Below are 25395 nucleotides of genomic sequence, written 5' to 3' on the forward strand. Positions count from 1 at the left end.
ATATAAAATGATGAAATGACCGATTTACACCCCCGATCCTGCTCACCTGCTCGGTGTGACCAGTTCAACTTGGGCTTCGCTTATTCGTACACCTGCACTACTTGTGTGTTTCTACCACACACACGATTCCCTCTAAAGAAACACATGGAATTGGTCATAACACACCTATTGTGTCACATGAGACACACCGATCCTCAATAAATAACATTTCATGGTGAAACTAAGGCACGCGAGGGCTTCGCACACTTTCGACCGGCGCTGCATGACGAGCGAAGGTGTGTGCTGTGTGTGTCTTGCGCGTCATCTGTGGTAGCTGGATGAATGCATACACGGGGTGTTTCGGTGTCCCTTTGCGCCCAGGGTAACTGAGTTTGATTTATGTTTCAGGCTAAAAAGAGCTCGGTTTAATGTGTCGTTTACACGCGAAATGAGACGACCGCGCCGGGTCCAGCGGAGGCCTTCGGCAGTTCGCGGCCCGCCGCGTGACGCCGATGCTGGAAAAGGAGCCGAGCGCCAGGGGCGGAACGCGTCGCGCTCGCCTCGCCCCGGGGCGACCCGGTCCGCGCGCGTTCCTGATCCAAAGTGCGTGCACGAAAACCGTTTTCTCGTCCCTTCGTCTGTCTAAGCACGAGACTCGGCCGTCTTTCACGTTAAATTGTTTTCCGTGGGTGTCGAGCGTTTTTGTTTTCCGGCCGTATTTACGTCTGCGTCGCTGTCCTCTTCAAAGAGCATTTTGAGTTGATTTCACACATCTCGTGTAATCTGTAAATGGAGACGCGTGTTTGTGTGGCAGTTGCGTTTTGGTCTATAATAAGATGAAAAGTAAATAAAAATATGCGGGGGGGAAAAAATCAGTCGTGCTCGGAAGGTCAGGATCCGAGAAAGGGGTCGGCGATGTCCGATAACATGCGGAAGACAGGCGTGGGGATGGGGGGGATCTCGGCTCAGCTCCTTTCGTTTGGGTCTCGGGAGTCCTGCGAGTCCATTCGGTGAAATGAGAAAAGACAGCTGGTATTCTAGTGCTTAGAGCTGCTGCCTTTCGGATTCAAAGGTCGCAGGTTCGAATCCCCCCTCCAGCTGTAGTACCCTTGAATGTACTCGCCCTGAATCGCTGCAGTAGAATTACCCAGTACGTAGCACAGAAGGGGGTAAATCATTCTAAGTCGCTTTGGAGAAAAGTGTCACATACAGGAAAATTGTTATTTGAAGTGACAGTAACCCCAGCTGTCATTGGCTCACAGCTTCTCCAGCCTGTTCACTTCATTCTTTCATTTCATCCGTTCTGCTTTGAGCACCAGTTTCATTGATATTATATATTGTTTACCGCCTCAAATGACTCCTAGGGCTTATGTGCTACTGCTGTGTATTTAGTGTGCCCTGGGGCGGAGTGGCTTCCCGTCCAGGCTTGTGCTCTGTGTTTCTGGGATACTCTCTGGACCTCCGCGACCCTCATTCGGACACGCGGTAATGATGCCGAGCGAGCGTTTAGCTCCGCGTCAGCGTATCAAGATGATCGACTGTCACGCAGCAAAACTGGAACATTGCATGTACATTTATTCATTTAGCCCACACTTTCCCCCAGAGCGACTTAGAGTGTTAGTCTACCTGCAATTATTTATGCATTTACGCAGCTGGGTATTTTTACTGGAACAATTCAGGGTAAGTACCTCGCTCAAGGGTACTACAGCTGGAGGTGGGATTTGGACTGCCACCTTTGGGGCGAAAGGCGGCGGCTCTAACCACTACGCCACCTGGTGTCCATTATGTCCCAGCTGTACGTTATCGAAATTCATCGTGATCTTTAACGTTCCCGTGGTTGTCCGTAAGAAAAAGCCACTTCTTACCTTCGGCTCATTCAGAACTTTGTTTCTTTTTTCAGATCATTCCTTTGCTGATTTCCAGCCTCCTAGTTCTTGTAGTTTGCATTATTTTGCTTGTCGTTTTCCAACTTCTTTACTGATTCGGGAAGAAGGCGAACAGTCGTTCGATTTATTTAACGCGTCCAGTTTTAGCAGTTTGTTCGTTTGCTGAGTCGTTTGCTGATTATTTTGGGAGCAAATGAGCAGCTCTGTTCCGCTCTACCGGGTTGTTCGTTCGCCAGCTCATTCGTCGATTGGGTCGCGAACGAGGCCCCGCTGGCTTCTGCTTGGGCTTTTACCGTTTCGTCCCGTTTCTTTGTTCATTTCTCAGCAGTTCACAAACGACAAGAACTGTTGTTTTGTCTCGTTCGTCTGCCTGTGGGCCTGTACCCCGCGTCGAGTGGCTCGTCCCCAAGCCGGCGAGCTTTGGGCAGATGCCACCTGGGTCCCGCCGAAAGGGAGCTGTGCTCTCGACCGGTTCTCGGCTCTCGGCCCTGCGCCGCGTGCCGTTCGCACGCGAACGAGCGAGCGAGACGTCGCGTGTGAAAAAGATCCGGTGCGATTTCTTCTCGATAAAAGACCCGTTTGACAGGAAACGTTGGCGAAGAAGACATCGCTGAAGGAAAGCACTAGTGGGGAATCTGCTCATCAGCACAGCTGTAATGTGTAACTTACTCTTCCGGGGTAAATGTCAACGTTTTTATCGGTTACAACAAGGCAGCGGAAGAGAAACGCTCTTGAGGCATGGTTGTCCATCCTGACACATCTGTACATCTATTTTTTAAATTTGTAATTTTTCTTAGGGAAGAAACAATGGATGAGCGTAGTGAGGACACCATTAATAGCACAATGTAACAATTTTACAGTTCAATGCAACGTATTACGTAGAATTTTTTTTTTTTTTTTTTTTTAAATCAGTTTCGATTAAAAATACTCTTGGCGTTTCTTCGTACTATATGTCAGTCCACATTCTTGAAACGAGCACATTTTTATGAATTCTGGCACCGAATATTCCAGTACCTTTTAGGATCTCATGCTTTCCAGAATGTTTTGGTACTTTCTAGAACTTCCTGGTGCCTTCTAGAATCTTCCAGTGGATGCTGTGTTTCGGTGCTGTCTTACAATGTTCTGACACATGCAGAATATCTGTGTAATTTTTCTCTTAATAAATGGCATTTAAAGTCTATCAATACAGTGTCCCTTACTTGTATGAGTGAAAATTCTCAAATTAAATTCTTGAAAAACTTCATTAAAATAACGACGACAACGTTCTGTGGCTAAAACTGCCGCTCTAGAAGAACTAGTGGCATTTTTGTGATCGGTGAACTTGAATCATTATCAGTGCAGAAATGAACATAACTAAGAACTGAAAAATGTGGTTTATTACTTTTGTTCATGTCAGTTGTCATTCCGCTCCTGTCGTAACTGCGCAGCCCGTGAATTTTACAGCAATACGTGAGTTTTAAAGCCGTTTTTTTTTACCGTGTTCCGGACCTGCAGTAGTGTACAGATGACGTGTGATATCTGGTACGAGGAGGAGTAAGAATGTGGGATTCGTAAACCGACGTGTTGTTTTTGAGGAAATGCAAAGTTGTGGGACGTTCGAGGTGGAGAACACGGGGTACGGTTACTGCGGGGAGGAGAAACGTCGTGTAAAAGATTAATTTTGGACGTGGTGACACTGCGAGACCGTTCTCTACGTCTGTGCGTATGTGCGTACGACGAGTCTTTCCTCCCCTCGGGACTCGCCGGAGGCGTGACTTTGCACATGCGCACTGCAGCGCATCAGCCAGCCTTCTTGTAAGTTAGACGCGCGTTGCATCCAATGAAGACTCGGAAGGGGTTGGAAACCAAACCCGGACTGGCATCGTTTGTTATTTTCTGGAGCTCTAAGTGTCTGGGCGAACCCGACAAGAACGCTCGGTTAGCTCAGTCGTTTTTCACGTTGGAAACCGAATGTTTCACGCGCTTCGCCTCTCGATCGCGACGAACGATCCGAGCGGCGTCTCTCTCTTTGCGTCGTCGCATTTCTGCGCTTTCCACCAGTGCGGCTCAACCGGTCCGGTCGTTTCCTTAATAAAGTGTAGCAGCAGCTCTTCCGTTCCGTTGTTTGCTTTTTGGCCTTTTGCGTTTCGCCCCTTCGATTAGCTTCCAGCAGGGAAAATCCCACAGCTCGAGTCATCGTCACGTTGATCGCGGCCAACAAGGGCCTCCGCAACGCGTTGTGAACGCGGGAAACTTGTTCTGCGGTGGTTCCACACACACACACACAGAGAGAGAGTGTCTCATTTGGGTTTGCTCAGCCAACAGGACCGCTCCCTTCACCTCGATCCCTGCAGGCAGCAAACAATGCCGACAGTTTGTCCAGTTGATTCAAAAAAAAAAATAAAATAAAAAACAACATACACACACACACACACATAATTATAATTCTTGTAACCAGATGGCGTTTCTAACTTGGCAACTTGGTGAACTCACTTGAACCAGCAAAACGGGCGCACAATTAGTGCTCTTTGCTGCGCGTCGTGTTCCCTCGCTTTGTTTGTACGCTGCTCTCTTCTGCTTAGTGCTTTCTCGGAAAACGAAAGAAAGTCGAGTTTTATTTTCTTTCCAGTTGGAATGCGCTTCGCTCTCCCGTGGAGCTCGGGCAGATCCCGCTCTGGCGGAACACCTGGTTCCTCCGCTGTGTGGAAATGTTCCTTTTAGCTCCGCTTCCAGTTGCCACGAGTACAGGATTCCGGGGGGAAAATCGATGATCGATAAGTTTGAAATAAGCGCAGCGATGACTGTGCTGCGGTTCTAGAAAATTCCGCTCGGCTCCTGGACGCGTTTAGGGCGATACCGCGAGTGATGCGCTCTGCTTTCCCGCAGCCTGGAATCAGCTCCTCGCCGCGACTCGACAATGCTAATTAGGCCTGTATATCTTCTCTTAATGCGCGATTTCCAAAAATACGGCCGAGCCGTTCGGTGTCCTCGCCGGCGGTGTCAGGAAACGGCTAGGCTGTACTTTCCAAACGTAATGACACGATGGTAAACGGAGGGCTCGGCCGTTCGAGTACCGCGCCGCTTTTTCTAAACTTAGCTTTGGTACGAGAAACGGAGTAGAAGAAAGGTCCCTGCGGCCCGGCCCGCCGAACCGTGCTCTCGAGGTCAAAGGCGTTGAAAGGGGGCAGTAAGTCATACCGGTATCTGTCTTTTAATGGCTGTTTATAAGGCTCCGGTGCCACGCGGGGCGTCGCTTAACGTCCCCTCTCAGCGGACACCGGTGCCGTGCCGCGTCACATGACCGCTTTTCATTTTTCGCAAATGTCCAACCGCTTGTTGGGTTCGTTAACGGAGTCGCCGGGGCCTCCCCCCGTCTTCCTTTGGGCGCCCCGGCCTCCTTTTCCAGCATCTCCCGCCGAGACCTCGCGGCACGGTTCGCTGCCTCGCGTCAGCGTTACGCGACTGAACAGCGCGAACCCGAGTTCGGTTCCACCGAGCGCAAACAAGGCTGCGGACACAAGGGTCGACCCAGAAATGTTGGGTTTTAATCTTTCAAATCGCAGTCACGTATCAGCGTGATGCTTTTCTAATAACATTTTCAGTTGCTTAATCTTGCGCTCCTGAATGGAGTAAATGTCGGTTGTGTGCGGAGGATTCCGGAAGGGTTCAGGAAGTTAGTGCCGCGTCGCCTGCTTCTCCGCTTTCTGGGGGAACTTGGCAGGAGTGGTTAGGATAGGAGACACGCCTGACCAGCAGGTAGCGTGCTGCTTAGAGCTGCTGCCTTCCACCCCAAGGACATGGCTCTAAATCGGCCTCCCCCTGCTGTACTCTTGAGCAGGATACTTACCCTGAATCCGTACGCTGTGTTTCTTTGTTCATTTAGCTGAAACTCTTCTCCACAGCGACTTGGAACCTTACCACGATTTTACCCGTCTGTAGAGCTGGGCACTTTCTACTGTATCAATTCAGGGTGAGGATCTTGATGAAGGAGATGGGATTCGAACCTGGGTAGTTTTCGGTAAATCATCGTAAGCAGCAATGATTTGGATGACTGGAGAAAAGCATCTTTTCAATGCATAAAAACTAAAAATAATAGTAACTGCACCTGCAGTAGAGGTCAAAGGTACAGAAGGAGATTTGAGATGGACAGCAGAGGCGGATGTTCGGGACTGTGGAGCAGTGGAGTCGGGAACACGGCTACAAGCGTGTAGGAGGGCTCCGGGCTCCGGGCTCTCTGTAAGCGTTCCGCCGGCCCCCCGCGCTCGCTGTGCCCGTGGCGCTGACTGCGTGTCGCCTGTGTGTTTCCCGTACAGGTGGTCAGCCGCGTCGCAGCGCAGCAGGGCTTCGACCTGGAGCTCGGGTACCGGCTCCTGGCCGTCTGCTCGCACAACAGGGACAAGTTCACCCCAAAGTCTGCAGGTGAGTCCTGCCTCGGACCCCCCGCCCCCCGACCGCGGTAAGACTCTTCCCGTCGCTTCCCTTAGACGCCTTGAGTGGCCGTCTTGGCGACCTGGTGTGTGAGCAGTTACCTACGAGAGAGTGCCCGGTTCCCCACCTCCCTTTGTAACACACCTGTGCTTGTGACTTTCTTTCGCACTGGGTTTTAATTTTTTAAAGCAGTGTTTTGTCGGAAGATTTCAAGCTTTTAGGTGGTGTTGCAAAACAAATATCTAAATTAAACCTAGTGTTTTGCACTTGTTGCTCTCGTTGGCTGTTTGGTTGCTCTGCTTCAGCTGCGCTCATTTTACTAGGGTACTACTCAGAGCGGTGCGGGTGTGGACGTCGCTCTCATCTTTTTGTCATCTCGTGTGAGCTCCCGAGTCAAAATTTACACTGCTGGACCCATTCCGAAATATGTTTAAACTCAGAACCAATTTAAAATGTTTAAAACCCTTTTTTTTTTTAGCCAGGAGGTGACAGTCACTTTGGGTTTTATGCTTCATTGTCGAGTTCTGCTTTTATCTCCATTTATAACCCCTTAGCCGACAAGTCCAGTATTTAAGGAAGGGCTACAGTTTTCTTTTATCATTTAATTTCTGCCATTTCTAAACCTGTACAGCACCAGGGGTGTGCCATTAAAAAGTATTTGTCCTTGTTTCGAACGTTAACCTTAAATAGGTTTTAAAAAGCAGCACTTTTGAAATGTCCATCAAAGTGCCCGACACTGAGGATTCTGGGAGTGATGATGCAAGTTGGTGCAAAGTCGTCCTTTCCTGGGGTGGTGTGTAATTTTTAAGCGGTGCCCAAGTGTGCCTGAGCTTCATGGGCGCACTCTTTATCAGCTCGCTGTCTAACTACTTTTTCGAGTTATCATTACGCCGCCGTTGGCTGATGGACCGAAATGGGACCAAAATAGGACGGGCGACCGATAAGCATCGCCATTTACATTTATTTCCAAGCAACCCAAGAGTCACGCTGTTGCCAGAGTGATTTTGCCATGACACCGTGTTCCCGCGTCCAGTTCGCTCGGCGGAGACAGGAGGGATGCAGGGCAGCTGGTAGGTAGACAAGAGCTTTAGGGCTCAGTTCACACCCCAGGGCTATGGGCCGCTGGTAGTGTAGGGGTTACAGCTTCAGCCTTTGCACCCAAAGGTCACAGGTGCCGGCTGTAGTACCCTTGAGCAAGGTACTTACCCTAAATGACTCCAGTAAAATTTCCCAGCTGTATAAGTGGGTGAGTAACTGTAAGTAGCTTTACGGTGTAAGTTGCTTTGAAGAGATGTGTCAGATAATTAGTAAGTGTAAGTGGGGCTCTGCTGCTGTACCTTTGAGAGGGACCTCGACAGGAGCCCATTCTGTACGCACATAATTATAATGTACGTGTATTATATCTAATTATAAAGGAGAGCGTTGTTTGAAAGCGTATGTTTGTGGACGGAGGCATCAGCTGAGTAACTAAGGTAAAGGCATAAGGTAAGATTACGTGGAGTCAAACGTCATCCCAGAGAAATGTGCCGGTATTGATGCTGAGATCACTTTTGAAGGCTCACCTAGGGGTCAGGATGAATTTCAGCTTCTGGGCGACTGGACGGTGAAAAGTTAGGTGTCTGCAGCGGAGGGCTTTCGCCCGTACACAAGTGTGGGTTGCGTGGGTTGCGAGACCTTCCGGTTCCCAAAAGCGTTAAAACATCCGTGCTGCTCTTCCCTGCGACGCGCCTGGAAACGGGAGCTGGTGAGAGAGAATAAGCTGGGAAAGTGAGGAGGTCCTTGCTCAGTTTTTTTACACGCTATTATTATGCATGTGGTGCAGCAAATCCCACCCAAATGCTCTGCCTGCAGTGTTGTGGAAGAAACACCCCCCTTGGGAAAAGCTACTGGAAACACGTTTTGTGTCATTATACCCAGAATGCACTGTGCCTTTTCACTTGTGGGAGTAATCAAAAGCAGTAAGGCCTTTTCCATCTGATATTATGATAAATGAAAAAGATGTTTTTTTTAAAAAAGGAAGCTGCATGGAGATCGTGGTAATGTCATATTTTCACACTTTCGACATGTCTTTCTTAATTTGTGTCTGATCTGATGTATGATGTACCTGTGTCCAAATGTGAATTGTGCCGTTATTAATGAAAATTCTGTGTGCATTTATGAGCTATCCCAATTCAGTACCTGCCAAAAAAGACAAGTTAATTTATCAGTAACCTGGTAAAATTCAAGGTAAAAAAACCAAAAAAATCTCCTGAAGTGTCCTGTTCTTGTACATTTGTCAAGCAAAATGCAGATCGATGTATTCAGAAATAGATATGTCAGCAAGTCACACGGAGACATGTCGACTTCCAGCAGTAGAATTCCGGTTGGTAAAGGCATAAAAAAAGTAGCTGTTGAGGAAAAAAGATGAATGAATGGTTGAAAGCGCTGTCATATGATCATGATGTGTATGTATATATATATATGTGTGTGTGTGCGCACACACACACTGTATATGCAGTGTATCTGTGATTAGTGCTTTCATCTGTTCTTCTAAAAAGGCGAACCTCTGCTGGATGGCTCTTGTTGCTGCTCATGCTGCTGTCGCTTGTTTGGTTTGCTGTAATATACTGTAATATTTCCAGTTTTTGCTGAAAACCTGGTGTTAAATCACACCTTCATTACTTACTTCTCTTAAGTGCATGTGTGTGTGTTCTCTGGGTTCTCGTGCTGATTTCTACAACTTTAGTGTGGAGAGCTCCGTTTTGGACTTTGCTTTCTTAAGCAAGTTGATTTGTCACATTTTTCCTCAATGAGTTGCATTTTCAAAGCAATTTTCAATCGAAATGGTAAAAACTATATAGTCATTGTTTTTTCTTTTCTTTGAAAGGCTGCATGAGCGTGGGAGTGGCATCGCATCCAGAGTGTCCCCCCTCCTCACGCCTTGCGCTTCCGGGATAGACCATGGAGCGCCGTCGCTCCGCAGCGGACATGCAATTACTGATAATAGATGAATGGATGTGTTTGTTTTTGTGTTTGCCGTGTCACTGTTACTATTACCAGCTTCGCAGCTTCCCACCGCGGTAATTTAGAAGCAGAATGAAATCTCTTTCAGACAGCAGACCAGAGCTGCGCTGCACGGTCCACTGTATATGACCGAGGACGGGACGGTTGCGAAACAAAAGGGGCCCTTCACCCGTTCCGCTGTCCAGAACGTTCTGTTCCTGAGGCTTCTGTCACAAGGGCGTCGGGGCCCCAGACAGGGAGACGGCCGCAGAGCGGCACGATATGGTGTCCCTGGGAACCCGGACAGGAAGGTGGCTCTTAAAAGGCACTCAGCAAGGGCCCGAGGGCAGAGACGCGCCGCCGGTCCGCCCCGCCGTTGCCCAGAGACCGTGGGCGAGCGAATCACGCGGCAGCCAGGGCGGCGGCGAGAGGTCGGACATCCGATACCAGAGACAGAGACTCGGTGTCTGCGATACGCCGAGGCTGGCTGGAAAGGGTTCAGCCCCGCGCGGGCGCAGCGAATCGACGCTGGAATGCGTTTGTTACAAGATTAGTTGGGCAGAAAGAGAAGGAGAAAGTAGAAGATTTTAATTGAATATTGTGTTCTTTGCCTAATATTATTTCGACAATAATGTGTTTATCTTGTCTGCCTCGTTTCCTGGACCGTTTCCAGCACAAAGACGGCAATAACTTTTCAGGTCACGGCAGGAGTTAAGAACTTGTTTTCAAATCCTTAGCCTAATTGAGGATTATGGGTAATTTAGTCATTTCTCTCTACAAAAGTACGTTACACTTTTGCCCTTTGAGGTAGTTTTTTCGGTTTTCCTTTTGTCCATTCGGCACGCTTCGCAGTGTGCGTCCAAAGTTGGACGTTTTATTGTCTCACCACGAGTCTTGTCACCGTTGACAGGAACGGTGTGGAGCAGGAGAAGCTGTAAGGCCTGCCAGCATATTATCACATGTGAATGCACATAACATTGTTCTGTGGCCACCTGCGCCTCCTAGTAGATATGCTGCTTCAAATCATAATTCTGTCTTTTACGAGTCCTCCCAGACGCTTAATGGAAACGCATGTACGGTTTCCATGTCAACAGACTGTCCAAACTCTCGGTTCCTTTGCTGACAAAACAGAGCGCTGCAGTAATGGGCAAATGCACCGAGCTCGAGGTTAAGTGTGAAACTCATTTAGCCAACATATTTCGGGACTCCCAGTTGATAGGAAGCCTTGACTGAGCATCGGATCCCTTTGCTTCTAACCGGAAGGCCACATTGTGCAAGTGCTTTGCAGCTTACCTCAGAGATGCACCTTCTGCATGGTTTTTGTGCATTTTTAAAGTTGATCTGCAAACAAGTAATAAATTTGGCTGAAATATCACATGAAGCTGTTCAGCATTTCGATGTGACTAGACAACGACAAACCGGGACAGATCGTGCCTCCCGCCTTTCAGGATTTAGCCGTCGGCGTTGGCTGGAGAGTCGAGTGCTCGACTCGGCATCTACGCGACTCAATAATTCCTTGTTTGGCGAGTAAACTGGCGGTCATCGAGAGGCAGGGAGCGAATGGTGGGGCGCAACACCTTGTCCGACGACGGGACAGGGGTTCGAAATGCCTTGCGTGGAGCTCCTTCTCTTGGTCCGATTGCGGAAAGCCATCCCTTCCCCCTTAGGCCTCCCAGCGATGAGCGCAGGAAGCTGTAAAGTGCACCGATAATGACTGCACACCTTTTATGTATTGTGTGCTAGCTGCGTGAGGGGGTCAGAGCGCCGTTAGCTTGTGCTAATTTATGTAGCGTTGCGCTTCAAAAATCTTGTCCTGCTGCAAACGTAGACGCGTTCAGTTAAGTTCCGTCGGTGCAGAACGCGTTCGCGTCACGTTTACGAACACGGATGACGTCAGCACTGGCGTTCGGCTCGCGAACGTTTCGAGTCGAATCGATGTCAGATAGAGCGTGAAACTGTCACGGTAGTGTCGTTGGGATCTGTGTTACAGTTAGCTACTTGCTAATATAGCCCCTGTGTCCCCCTACGTCCGTAGTACGTGTTTGAAAACGACGCTCATTTTAGCTATTCGGATTAAAGCAAGCCGTTTTAAGGTGTATTTCTCTAAGTGTTCACAGGCCCGTCTCGTACAGGTAAGATGCTGCTGTCGAACAGGGACTTTGTGTGAATTCGCTCGGCCGCGTTTCGACAGGGCGAACTGATATTATTCAGCTCACGCAACAATGAGCCCGCAACAATGAGGCATCCGTTCTCGACTTGTGCCGGTGAGAATTTTCCGGCGAGAATGTGCGCCAATGAAAGGAATGCACGACCCCCGGCAGCCGCATCCGCGCAAATTTCGCCGAGCCAATTCAGATCAGCTTCGGGCTGTTAAATAAACCCCGTGCCCAAATGTTATGATTACAGTATCATTTGTGCCTATTGTCATATTCGTAGAATTCGAATCCCCCCCCAAGGCTTTGCGCAGGTATTGTGAAATAGCATCCTAATAGCTACTCCCCTGTATTATGTTGCTGATGTTAATGGGAGGAAAGTGGACGTCTCCTTGGAGTCTTTTAATGCGATTTTTACTGAAAAAAATCACTACTGTATTTCCATATGAAAGCATGGCGTGTCCCAGCAGATAGCAGTGAATGTTTACAACGTACAGAACTCTGCCCCACATGTTGAGATTTACCTAAAAATATATATATAATTATTAAGCTAAAGGCTTGCACTGATTTGTTTTATTTTATACAGCTGGGTCGTTGTTCCTGTGATCGGCTTACTACCACAGGACTGGGAATTTTTAACCGGGTTCAAAAAGGGTATGATTGTAGGTTCTCATCCATTTTCTTGAACTCCAGAGTGCCGTTTTTGTAACGCTCTCATTTAGTATTGCGGCCTTTAAATGTAACATCTAAGGTTTAATTTTATCCGTAAAGCTAACTTTTTTGTTTCCTTTTTTTCACGCAAACATCGCGCTTTGCTTGTGTTTCTTATTTACAGTTGAACGGATTTAGATTCGATTAAGAGCACGTTAATAGAGAGCAATTAAGAGGACATTTCCTTCTTTTCCTTGTGGTGGAGAAGTGAGTGATGTTTGGAGCTCTGGGGGTGGGTGTGGGGATCGGGGTGGAGCGGAGGTGCTGTTGGCCAGTTGTGACCTCCCTCCCTGTGAATGGGATTAGGCTGCTCTATTAATCTGTGATTACCGGGGACCGTCTGTGTAGAGATCGGCATTCGGTGCCTTGTGCCATGTTGTCGCTACGGCCGGGGACTCGCGCAGCGTTCGAGAAATTCTTCGCTCTCTCCACCCACAAGCGGTTCGCGTAGGAACGACAGCGAGAGGCGGCTGCGTCGTCCTGCGTCGTCCTGCCTCGGCCTTCGATTGGAGGCGCCCGCGGCGTGGATGTCGTTCCTAAACAAAGCGTACGATCGTTTGTCCTCCCCGCTCGGGCAGAATGGCACATTCCACATCGCTTGTGCTTCAACAAGCAGAAGGAATTCCGCAGCTCGGACCTGTAAAAGAAAGCATTCATTTAAACTGGGTGGGGGGGGGGGGTGGTCCTCAAACTTCAGAGCAAACTCTTCTTTCCTTTTGTGCATAACGGCTCTTATGCAGTTTGGCGCTTAGCTCTGAAAAAGAATATTAATTCACAAATAGTTCCACAGCGTTGGCCGTTTATAGTAAATAGTTTGTGGGCTTCAATGAACATCATCTTTATGTATGTTAGGATTCTTGTCAGCATAAACACATTGATATACATAAAGTGATGGCATCTAGTTGAGTATCGGCATGAAGTCATAGATGTGCATTGAAATCCTTAGGAGAATACATTGTGTGTTATATAATATGTATTTTTGAGTAGAGTCAAGTGCTTTAGGTGACAGATCTTCAGTGTTGAGAGCAGAAGAAGCCTCTGTTGAAGCTGCTTGTGGACTTTTGTTTGGGAAACACGCTTCAGGCACAGTGGAGCCCAGTGGAGCACAGTGGAGCACACCAACGGGAGTGAGCGCTGAGGTTTTTACCCTGCGAGGCTAAGATTGGCCTGCCATGTAATTTTATTTTATTTTATTTTATTTTTTTTTTATACACTGTTAGCACTGGAAGCGGTGCCCTTGAATCGTCATCATACTGCTTCCCTTCAGGGTCCGATGTAACAGAGGTACAGCGGTGGTACCGTGTTGTGCGGATATTACGAATTCCGCCATGACCCCACTAATGTATCGTGGGCCTTTTCTTCTTGTTTGTCTGATTTGCATTTTTTTTTTTCTTTTTTTAAATTGCGACGAAATTTCCCTTTTGTGGAAATATTTAAATTACAGCAGTTTGGATCCCCGTGACCATCAGCAGGTGTGATCCGAGAGGAAGCGCTGGAGGCAATTGTAGCTTTTTCCTCAAAGTTTTATTTGCAACTCCATATAATTGCAAGTCAAGGTTAAAATATTAAATCTTACATAACTGCATGGAAGGCAGAAGCCAATCCCAGTTGAGCATGTTTTGCGATGCATGAACAATATTTTGACTTTAATGCAGGAAGAACTGAGCATTACAGTAAGTGGTAGTGCCATGAATAACAACAGTGAAATTGAATAAAAGACTCGCTGATGAAGATATCCTTTCTTTGTCAGCGTATTATCAGCTAGGCCTTGTGTCCTTTCTGTCCAATTTACAGTATGTTGTTACTCGGAGCCTAATAGTTTTTCTCTCCTTATTAATATTTCACTTTTTCTCTCACTAAGCAGTGGTTGTTCCAGTTTCGCTGCCATAAATGAAAAATGAATTTTCTGAAAACATTTTTTCACGGCGCCAGATGCTCATAAAGCAAATGAAATATTGAAAAGAGAGCGCCCTTAAGGCCACGGACATGGGAATTTGACTCCGAATCCACAGCCGGACTTGGGCTCTCGGAGAGGAACGACGAAAAAGGGACGAGGTGTCGTGGAAGCGCAGCGCTGAGTGCGATTGTTGTTGGCGCGGCGGTTTGGTACACGCAGCATTTAAGCTCTGTAATTCTTTCTCTCTCTCTCTCTCTCTCTCTCTCTCTCTCTCTCTCTCTCTCTCCTCCGCACGTCTCTGTCTCATCGCAGGCGGCGCTCCCAGACTCGCTTTGCGCACGCAAACGTATAGTTTTGCTGTGGCTTTTCCTAAATAGAAAATAACACGTATTCCTTAAAGCGTTGTTGGTGGCCAAGCCCACGTTCGAGTGGCGGGAAGAACCTTTTTGGGTGATGCTCGAGAGCGACCGAGAAGCGGTCGGCTTTTAAGAGCTCGGCCACGACGCCCTTTCGCGAGGACACGCTCAGCCAGCAGCAACTTCACTGTGAACCTCCCTCCTTCCCTAATGCTGCTGGATGCGGTTAAGGTAACTCTCAGGTCACCGCCTCGCGGCACATTGGAGCAGGTTCTCTTTTACTCTACGTCTGGTTTGGTCAGACTCATAATTCATCACTCCATCAAATCAGTGATTTTGGCAGCTTGTAGACGCACTGGGGACCCACATCTGTCCAAAGAGTACCTTACTGCAAAGTAATTATTTGAACGTGTACATTCCTCGTTATATGAGTGTCCAACTCACAGGAGCGGTGAAAAGCTCCTCTGTATCTACTCTGTTATTTATTATCATATGGAATATATCGAGCTATAATATCTCAGATTAACAAGTTTCATCGGGAGTCGAGTGGCCGTGTGTTTCGCTGGACTCTCGTGGGTTACTTTACTTTTACTCTCCCATGCAGTTCCTCCCGTACACGTGTTACCCCGGTGGTCCATGTTCACTCACACTTCCGCTGTATGTATGGAACGAGGTGCTCCCAGCAGAAAGGTCCTCGTGTTTTCGCCATTAAGGCCTTCTCACCTAGTGTAAAAGAAAGGTGTAGTGATGTCCCGTGTCGTCTGTGACGGGTGACATCCGAGAGCCACCCGAGGGGTCGTGAAGCACGGGAACTGTTTTCGTTTGTTTTTTCCCAGCTCACGTAGTTCTTTTTTTTTTTTTTTTTTTTCTCTTCGCAAACACTTGTTTTCTGGGAGATCCTTATATTCCCTGTTATTGAGGAAATAACCTGCAATACAGCAGGACTACAACTCAATAAGATCAAAACTGTTAATTTAAGGGCAGGACATTTGTTTTATGAACAAATGTTTTATTTCAAGCCTATATAATTCAGACTGATTTTAATGATATGGTGTTAGTGCTTTATTTTTTTTTTTCTCGAGGCTGTATGTTCACACGTACAGCATATGTGTTACGTTACCATTCCCTTATTTTGTATGTGCCGTTTTCACGGAGACGTTGCCCAGTGAAATTTTTGCTGCTGTTGCTCATTGAAGGCACTTGCTGCAACTGCCGGAACAAAGTAAAATAAACGTGTTTCGCTGACAGGCCAAAAACAGGTAGGGTCATGTGTTGGGAAAGATAATCTGTGTTTCTGCTCTGATCTCGTAAAAAAAGGCGAGACGCCCTTCGTAGCTAAAGAGATGTAAAACGTCATTCTTGCGCGTCACGTTTAATTCTCACGTATAATTTCTGTGGGATTGCGGATTTCCTCTATGTTAGTGGGGGGGGTCCTGCAGTCCCTGGTCGGTGGAGCACATGTACAGGTGAATTACAACGTGCTTTTATGTACGTTCCTCGTTTTATGTTCTCGAGGAACGTAGGAAAGGCGGTGCGGATCTGGCCGCGGAGACGACGGTGAGAAAGCAGCCTTGCGAGTCACGTAACGCACAGTGTGACTTCCACTGCTCCCCCCGTGTCCAGCCACGAGGAACCTGCGGCGTCCCGTTGATTACGTGGCCATGATGACCATGTTGGACTTTTACAGTATTGATATTTGGAATACCCTTTACTGTACACTGAAGCCACATTCGCCTTATTCTTGTAAAATGCATTCTGTATCTATTGAAGCTGTTTACTCCTTTTACCAGGGTACGTAATATATTACTTTGAATCTTCACTTCATGCCTTAGTTCAAGGCTGCTTACAATTTTAGGTAATCAACTTTACCATGATTTACCTATTTGTACAGCGGGGTAGTCTAACTGCATCAATTCAGGCTAAGTACAGTAGGTGCTAGAGTAGAAGTGGGATGTGAACTCAGGACCTACTGATTGCCCGGAGGTAGATCTAACTACTGTCCCACCTGCTGCCCAGACTCTGTAGTCAGTGTTAAAGGGACAAGTACAAGGTCTGAAAAAATTTAAACACACAAGCTGACACTTTTTTCGCCCCAGCTCACACACCACTGGGGAGGCAGCAGTTCGACAAACATTAACTGAAAGTGTGCATTTCCTCCATTCAGGGATTCCGTGGTGAGAGCGACAGCCGATGGTGACGTTCGTTTCGGTTTTTTGGCTCCATCTCTGTGTGATTGTGCATATCAGTGTAAACTCCTTGACGGGCAGTGTACTTTAATCCCCCCCTACCCCCACCCCTCAAACTCAGAGACGCACAACCTCCACCCCCGCACCCCAGGCAACCCGGGCTCCAGCCCTACGCACCAGGCAGCCACCAGCCCAGCCTGTGAGCTCACTGCTCTCGGGCCATTAATTAGCACGGCTAGTTTGATGGATCCAGTGAATGGGGAGGTGGGGGTGGGGGTGGGGGAGGGGGGGGGCACTTGTGGGGACGCGTGAATCGGGGGACAGTTTCCATCCGCAGGGTGCGGAGCGACTTGTAGCATCCTCCCGCGACAAAGGTTGCTTTAAATTAATTGATCGAGGCTCCTTCCTCCCTGCCGCCCCCACCCCCACCCCCACCCCCCCACTGACTCTGGACCGGAGCCAAGATACAGTCTGTCTAGCACATTAGGCACCACCCCCTTGCAAGTTTGAAATGTGAGCTGCCTGCATTTTTTCTCCCTCCTGGCAAAGTGGCTGTGGCTGCTTGTGTGTGATGTGTGTGTTGGGAGAAAGAGCCATGGATCACTAGACAGAAAAAGAAGATACATCAATAGCAGCTGCGTACATCCGAGGTGAGGAGATAAGCATTTGGCTCTCTCTCCCTCTCTCTCTCTCTCCCTCTCTCTCTCTCTCTCTCTCTCTCTCTCTCTCTCTCCCTCTTTAACCCTTAAACACAGCAGAAGCTCGGCTTCCTGTTCCGCTGCGGAGCCATTTGTGGCCGGCACCGGCTCTCAGCGATCCAAACGCGGTGCCTTTCTCTGCTGTCCATCTCATCCGTGTCAAGTTATCTATCTGTTTCTTTCTTTCTTTATTTATTTATTTATTTATTTATTCATTCTTAAAGAAAGGCTTCACCTCGCTCCTCCCGCCCGTCCGTCTCCGGAGCATTCGTAACCCGAGCGCAAAGAAGCCGATGGCAAGTACAACAGGAGCCCATTAGCAGTGACTCCATCTGTGATTGCTTCTGCCTGTGGAACCGGGAGTCTGGCCATGAATAATTGATGGGCATTGTGCAGTGGCTGGACGGGCAGAGAGGGGAGAGAGGGGAGAACACAGCGAGGGTGCCCTGAGACAGGGAGAGGGACACACACACACACACAACAGGCAAGAAGGAGAAGAAGCAGGGAGGGAGGGAGGGAGAGAGGGAGGGAGGGGAAGGGAAAGCTTGCAAACAGCTAGTGCCTTCCACCGGGCTCAGATTAAGGCCGTCCCGCACGCCTTTGTTCTGCTCGAGCACATTCCGCCTCACAAGTCCTTCCAGACACATGAGTCCTTTTCTGTGCGATGAAGAGCGAAAAATAAGACAGGCAGAGGCATTGCTTGGCTGGTTGTGGGTAAGTCTGTTGGAGGAGTGCGTGTGTGTGTCTCTCTCTCTCTGTGTGTGTGTGTGTGTGTGTGTGTGAGAGAGAGAGAGAGAGAGTGGGAAGGGGGTGGTCTCTGCACAAGAGTGTGTGAAGCCTCCCGAAGGGGGAGTCGGCGCTCGAGAGTTGGGGTACGAAGGGAAATGCGTGCTCTGCGGAGAGGGGGGTGGTGAGCCGGTGGGAGGGGACTGCTCAGTGTGGAGCCCTCCATTACGGTGCCCTCCGGGGGCAGCGGGTCGGGCGGAGGGGCGGGGGATCCCACCGAGGGCGCCGCTGCTCAAGTTGGAGTTGGGAAGTTTGGCCGGGACCACGCGGGCCTGCGCCGCGTGGAGCTGGAGCAGATGACGTTCGACCCACTTGGCGTTCGGGCACCAGGGGTCAAAAACGGGCCCGGGGGTCTCGTGGAGACGAGTCGACCTTCTTGACGCCGCACGTCCGCGTGGTTCCCCCTGCTCCGACGCCGGCTGGGGACGCGGCGAAGGCAGGCGCACGGGCAAACGTTCCGTGAGAACTTCCAGAAGACCTCAGTTCCGTTTCGCCGTTGCTCTTTGGACATTGACTGAATCACACCTTTGGAGAACTCGCAAAGTTAGATGTTGGCACGTCCCAAATGTGCTCTGTGACCTCATCATTTTAGACATGCTGCTGACAGGTGGAATGTTTCTCCTCAACCAGAGCTGACAAGAAGCTTCAGATGTTTGAGGGCAACCCATGAGGAACCCAAAAAAGACACGTGTTGGGGCTCCAGGTGTTACTTGTACTTTTGCTGATTGATAATTGTCAGCAGAATTGCTGTTGACGCTCGTCTCCACGTCCCACAATCCTCGAGATCCCCGTGTGCAGCCTTGCCAAGCAGGCGAACTTCACAAAACCTCTGACCCACTTAAAGTGTTCAGTCCCACACCGATACATCACTGCAGTGTTTTTGCACTTTTCTCTCCGTACTTCTGAGAAACCGTAAATCAAAGGAGCAAGAAAAGCAGCCGGAGAGACTTATTGTCCAACTTGACATCCGGGCAGCGCAGAGTCCATCCTGGGATTTGACCCCCAGGTTGCTCTCGCGCCGCCAGTGGAGGTTCCGCTCGCTTTCCGCGTGCCGAGTTCCTTCTCGTCCCGGCTTCCCGTTCATCGCTGTGTTGCAAGGTATCGACGATTCCAACCGGCAGCTTTAGCGCGGCAGTGCCATCGGGCACCATTCGTCAATCGCGGTGACGCGGGGACGCTACGCTCAGGAACTCGTTTTTCAGGCTCTCGATGGACAGCCTTCAAAGCCACACGGCTAACGGCGTTGCGCTACCAGCCGAGGAACGGCGGCCCACGCCCCCGTGCACTTTGGGCGCATTAATGAGCGCGAATCTGCGGCACAGGACTTTTTCGCGTGGATCATCGCAGCGGCGGTCCCGAGTACCTCCCCCCCTTTGCCGTTTCATCCTACAGGAGGAAGGAGACATGAAAGCGTCTCGCAGCGACGCCGTACCTTTCAAGGTCTCTCCAGGAAACAACGAGGGGTTGGAAACCCAGCAGCGGTGCTTCTGCTGAAGCTTTTCGTTTGGTCCCTTCCCTTCTCAGGACGTCCTCTTTCTTTCTCGTGCTAAAGCGCTTCCCGGTTTCGGCTCAGGCCTTCCGGAGTCTCCGCTAGGGAGGGTTGGGCGCACCAGGGAGGAGCTCAGAATGAACCAGGGAGAGGGTCCTCGTGGGCTGGGCATTGTCCCACTGGTCATTTTGTAGCATTACGAAGATACACGTAGGGCCTCCTCACGGGTCAGCGTTGAAGTGATCGAATATTCGTATGAGTGGGAACCGCCATCGCTCAACCGCTCATATTGCGCACCAGTACCATGTGGGTCATGAGAGGTTCTGCACGTGCTCAAGAACGGCAGCATCAGGTCCCTGGAAAAGTGCTTTCCTGTAAGAAGGGGAAAAACTCTTGTGTGTGTGTGTGTGTGTGTGTGTGTGTGTGTGTGTGTGTGTGTGTGTGTGTGTGTAAATGGCCCAGAACTCGATGCAAGTTGTGCTTTTGTGGTACAAACAATGCAGCTTTGTGTACTGTCGCGTAGGCAGCACCGTCGGTCCCTGCTTGTGCATGTTTCGTTTGTCTTCCTGTCCCTTCTTGTTCAGTGGCACACGAAGCGTGGAGATTACAGGGTAGCGCGCGCACACACACACATGCAAATTGGCCAGTTGCAGCCCCACCTGTGTGCGTTCGGGTGACGTCATTTGAGAAATCGTACTCCTCGGTTCATTAGAGTTCATTTTGTGCCCAAGGAAGCAACCCGTGTGTGTGTGTCTTATTCCTTTGCATTTTTTTCAGATGCACACGCTCTACAGTGAATGTTCTGTTCTGGTGAAGGTTTCTGCCGATGAACCCTTCCTCCAACCCACCCGTCCGATCTGCGGCGCGGTCTTATCTCGTAGCGTTGCTGCAGATTGTAAATTTACGGCGATAATTTGTTAAATAATTACCGATTACTCATTTCCTCCAGGGGTGCTCTCCAGTAATTGCCCGACAATATCGATATGGATGTATCTGACGCTCGGATCGTCCCTCGTGCGGCGCCGCGGTTCAGGAGACGAGAAGCGTCGAGCCCAAATCGCATATCACAGCCAACTGACAGGAGACACAGCAGTTCTTCATCTCTCTCCCGAACTTATAGATTTATCTGGAAATCTGACAAATGTGCAAGTGAACTGGAGTATTTCAGAGGATTGCTCTGCCTTTTGCTCTGTCTGCGCTAGCGCACAGGCTCTCTGAGAGGGCTTCAAATGTCCATTCTGGCCTGTTGAATTTGCCCCCCCTCCCCCTGCCCCCGCCCCCGCCCCCCTCCCCCTCCCCCTAGTGCCTGTAGCTTCTTCTATTGATTCCTCAGTGTGGAAGCTAAAGTCCAGGATGCTGTGCTCCACGTTGTCTGTCACTCCCAGTAAAATGTTGAATTTGAACCCTACAGAAACCATCAGCTGCAGGAGATGTCAGAGTGACTCAGGTACTCTTAAATGTTACAGTATTAATGTTCCGCTTGTGAAACGCATCAGCAAAGTACCTTTTTTCCGCACCCATCCTCACCCGCGTCTTCATTGCTTTTATCCATCATGTTAACGTCACAGGAGCGGAGCCACTTTGACTTTTTTTTGCATCAGATTTGCTTTTTGCTGGCCATTGGGGGGGGGGTGCAAATGTATTCCATCAGCTGCTAAATGGTTGTCTGTTACAGTTTTGCAGAAACGTGATTGTTTAGCCATGTAATTATTTCTTACATTTCCTACCAAGCCATTTCTATCACAGCTCTGTTGTATTATAATTTCATATTATTTTCTTTTATTTATTGTTCCTTGGTAGTTGAGTTTTGCAAGCTGTCTCTGCTCTGATCTATATACACATACATGTTTCTATTTTTTCCTGAATGAATGCCACCAAACAATGCTCTGCACGAACTCGTTGCTCGCGGACGGCGGAGGCGATCGCCTGCTCTTATTGGCCCCGCGTTCGTCCATAGGAAAATGCTTATCGGCTAAATACGGCGCGAGGTTTCGTGTTGCTGCCCCCGAATCGAGGGGACGTAATTGTACTTCGCAGATTCTGAAGTGCGCTTAAGATGAAGGCGGACTCAACGGATTAGCTTTTTGACCCGGACGCGCTCGAGTCGCTGCTCCTCGGCCGCCTCGGCGCTGGGCCGTCTGAGCCTCTCGCGCCGTCCTTCTGCTCTGCCCGACTGTGTCGGCTCCGTCCTTAATTAGCCCGTATCGCGGCAGAGAAGAGCTTACGCCGCGCCCTTCCTTAATAGCGGCCTGTTGCTCGGGGAAACAATCTGGCGACTTTAAGCCGCATCTTTCATGCTGCCGATTCCGATAATCTACGCGGCGATGGGGCGGCACGCTCGGAAGTGCCCTGTTTGTCATCGGAGACGTTCGAGATGTTCCGAAGCGACCGCAGGTCGTTCGGTTCGGTTCGGTTCCGCTCGGGCCTCCGGGCGCCGACCCTCTGCCGAGAACAATTTACCCAATTTACCCGATGTACCCGAGTCGACGAGTCGCCGGGCTTCCTTTTCCAGCTCGCGTAACGGTCCCGTTGTTTTCTTTCTCTTCATTCGTTTTGCCAGTTACTCTGGTGAATGATTCAAACGCCATAGTTGTTTACCTCCTTTTCCTCCTTTGGCGTCGGTAACCGCAAGAAGCGGCGGCTGTTGTCGAGATGAGACGAGCTAATTGTTTGTAAGGCGTTTCCGGGAGTCGCGGAAGAATGCCGTGTCGCTGGTACCTTTTTTACACGGCTGTCAACGCGCGGCTCTCCTCGGGATACGAAGCATCTTATCGGAGTCGCTTTGACACGCGCCGCATGCTTTCCGCCACTTGTTGAGGTTGTTAAAGAATTAAAATGTAAATATGTAAGTTTTTTTTTGCTTGTGTGCGTGGAGTTTTACGCTAAATCAGCTTAGTCTTACAAGAAAATACGTGCATTAACAGATTGAAGATTAAATTTAGGTTCGGGGGATTTTTGGATTGATGTGTGAGGAATTAATTCGCACGAGGGGGTGGGGGGGCGCAGAGAGTGCGGTGGCTTTAATATATGCATGCTCCCTGGGAATAGCATGTGGGCTGCCATATTTTTTAAGTGGGAACGGCACTGTTTACATGCCAGGGGAGATTAGCGCTCAATGCACTGCCCTACTTCTTTTGATCGGCCGTTGGGATGGCGGTGACTTCCGGAAAGAGACAGTTGGAAGCGTTATGTAGTGCAGATAACTCTCTCATGGCGGGAACGGCGCGCACCGCTTCCCAGCTCCATCTGCTCCTTTGTGTTCCACCCCCAGTGCTTAAAACAGTTTGAGTGTCATAAAAATTGTTCTTCGCAGTGGCAACGGCTTCGTTTTCTGAAGAGTCCAGCAGCGATTGAGTACGGTGTGATGGAAAGGGAGGAGATTTTCACATTTCTCTTCCTAAAATCGCGATGTCGTCGCACTTGTGTTCTTTTTGCCGCGCTAATTAGCACAGTTCAGCACAACAAATGGAATAATTAGCCAGTTCTTTAAGCGAGCCCTCATCTTCTTCTTCACATTCATCTTTTCTCGTCTTCTTGTCTTCTTTTTTTGTCTTCTTCTTCTTCTTCTCCTTCTTATTCTTCATCATCTTCTTATTCTTTATCTTCGTCTTTGCCTTCTTCTCCTCTTTTTTTGCGTTGGGGACTGAGTTGAACAGGAATTCTTTTTTGTATGTTAGTGTGCAGCTCTCGTGCTGCTGCAACTTCGTAAGAGTTTAAAGTTATTTTCCTTCCACACTGTGTTCCTCACTGCGTCGGTTTCATCTTAACAGCGATAAATCATTTGCCAGTGGAAGTGTAAGGATACTTCTTCATGGCGATGCCGCTTCCTGTCTTCAGTCCACAGTTGAATGGAGAAGTTTAGCTTCCTCCGGGTCCTTTTAATAAAATTATAAAGAGCCGTTTCTTCCGCACCAGGAAGCCTCTGTCCGCCGCCGCCGCCGCCGCCGTCCTTCATGTGTTCGCGCCCCTTCACAGTGGCGTGGCCACATATGCTTGTTGCTGCAGCGATACCTCGCCGGCAGCCGCGCGACGTTGCAGGATGGGAAATGGCGCGGCGCGGCGCCGCGGCCGGCACACAGGGCTCTGCCTCCGCCGGGCCAGTACAGAAATGGCCCATAAAGCCGAGCCAGGAAGTCTGCGTCTCCATGCGGCGCTGGGTTTAAGGGCTCTTTGACATGGTTCCAGCGCCATCATGGCTTTTCGGGAGGGAGGGAGGGAAGGAGGGCAGGTGGGCGGGAGGAAGAGCGAGACACAGCTTTGTTTGTGCTGCCCTCAGAGCCCGTGCCTCTCTGTCGCTGCACCTCAGCCTTTTAACCAACCTCACGTGGACCCCGGCGGCTGTAAAGCAATCGGTGCCCAGGCATCGCTCAGAGCCGGCGTGGACTTGCGGAAGCGTGGTCTGCCGAACCGAGTTTTCCCCAAAGAAAACAGATAGATCAGTACTGAAATATGCAAACATAATTTATGGCTTCGGATCCGTCTCGGTCTGTGTGCAGTTCGCGTGTTCTTCTTGTTTCCCTGTGGGTGTCCTCCAGGTGCTCTGGTTTCCTCCCCCAGTCCCAAAACATGTGTTTCAGGTGAACTGGTGACTCTGAATTGCCCGTTGTGTGCGTGTGTGCGTGTGCGCGTGTGTGTTCGTAACCTCTGCTCTGCTGACTGGTAGACAGCTGCCAGGAGCTTAGTGTAGTGCGTCAGCCAATAGACAGAGGCATTAGCTAAATATGAGTTGTTAAATTATTTTAATAGTAATAACCTGTGATTTGGAGTCTGACGTCAGAACAAAAACGTAATAGACAGTCGGTGTACATACACACCCCCCGAGTTTAGCAACACGTCAATAAAATGAATGCAGTATGTAGGAAATGTTACACAATGGGAAATTGCGTTTTAATTGCATTCAGACATTAGGCATTAATGTGTTGTTGCTTCATGTTTTCCTGCATGCGTTACACTCCCTGCTCCAGTGTTGGTGACACTAATGTTTGTGTTAATTACCTTTATAATCACACAAGCTGACCTTTGCATTTCATTGCTTGTTTTTATTAGGCTGTATTAAGAAAGTACAGGGCAAGATTTCTTGTGAAGTGAGTTTTGTTTGGAAATAAGGTGCAATCTGGGTGAAGAGGGAACTGCTCGTAGTTTGTGTAGGAATTGGGGTTTATAGCAGGGTCTCCACCGATTACCCATCAGTCCTCCGCTTTTACCCTCCTGGTGCCGCTAGTAGCGGAGCGCTGCATTTCTCATGGTACTTGGGTACACTCTCTGTCACCTGTGAGCTCACGCTGGCCTTCTAGGGGCAGCTGATAGTGTCGTGGTTAGAGCTGCTGCCTTTGGACCCAGAGGTTGCAGGTTCGAATCCCATCTCTGACTGTAGTACCCTTCAGGAGGATGCTTCCCCTGAACTGGTGCAGTAGAAACTACCCAGCTGTATAAAAGGGTAAATAATTGTAAGTGGCTGAACAATGTAGGTTGCTTTGGAGAGAAGCGTCAGATAAATGAGTAAATGTGATGTGTGTGATGCTCTTCAACTGATAGGATTGCACTGATCTGCAGAAAGCTGCTGTTGAAAAACTTGAGTGAGCTGGTGGCACCAGAAAAGTACTGTGGTGAAGTGGCATAGTGTGTCTCTAGTCCTCTTGATTGAGGCACTTACCCTGAATTACTGTAGTAAAAACTGTACAAATGAATAAATTGTTGTAAGAAATGCTTTGGCTGAGTGTAATGGGAGGTGTTTCTCTGTACCAAATGTTCACCGAGGAAGAAACAATGTACAATAGGTAGTGAAAGTGTGGTACCGAGCAGTTATTTTAGGAGATGATACTTTTGTCATGATGTTCAGAAATTGTTTTTTTGCAGAAAAATCCC

The 25395-nt window shown here is 49.1% G+C and overlaps 1 protein-coding gene across 9 annotated transcripts in view; it reads left to right on the top strand.

The window, feature by feature from the left end:
* Positions 1 to 25395, top strand: part of zmiz1a (zinc finger, MIZ-type containing 1a) — a 123703-nt gene that overhangs the window by 84389 nt on the left and 13919 nt on the right. For 5 of the 9 annotated variants that reach the window (XM_029248836.1, XM_029248835.1, XM_029248841.1 and 2 more), the window contains 2 exons: positions 6158 to 6263; positions 20942 to 20977. In XM_029248836.1, the coding sequence (XP_029104669.1) occupies positions 6158 to 6263; positions 20942 to 20977 (142 nt within the window). Of the gene's footprint in view, positions 1 to 6157; positions 6264 to 17045; positions 17208 to 17860; positions 17970 to 20941; positions 20978 to 25395 lie in introns of those variants that run through there. The other 4 variants (XM_029248839.1, XM_029248840.1, XM_029248842.1 and 1 more) reach the window with 3 other exon arrangements.

The sequence above is a fragment of the Scleropages formosus genome, chromosome 24 (genome assembly GCF_900964775.1).
Source record: "Scleropages formosus chromosome 24, fSclFor1.1, whole genome shotgun sequence".
Lineage (NCBI taxonomy): Eukaryota > Metazoa > Chordata > Actinopteri > Osteoglossiformes > Osteoglossidae > Scleropages > Scleropages formosus.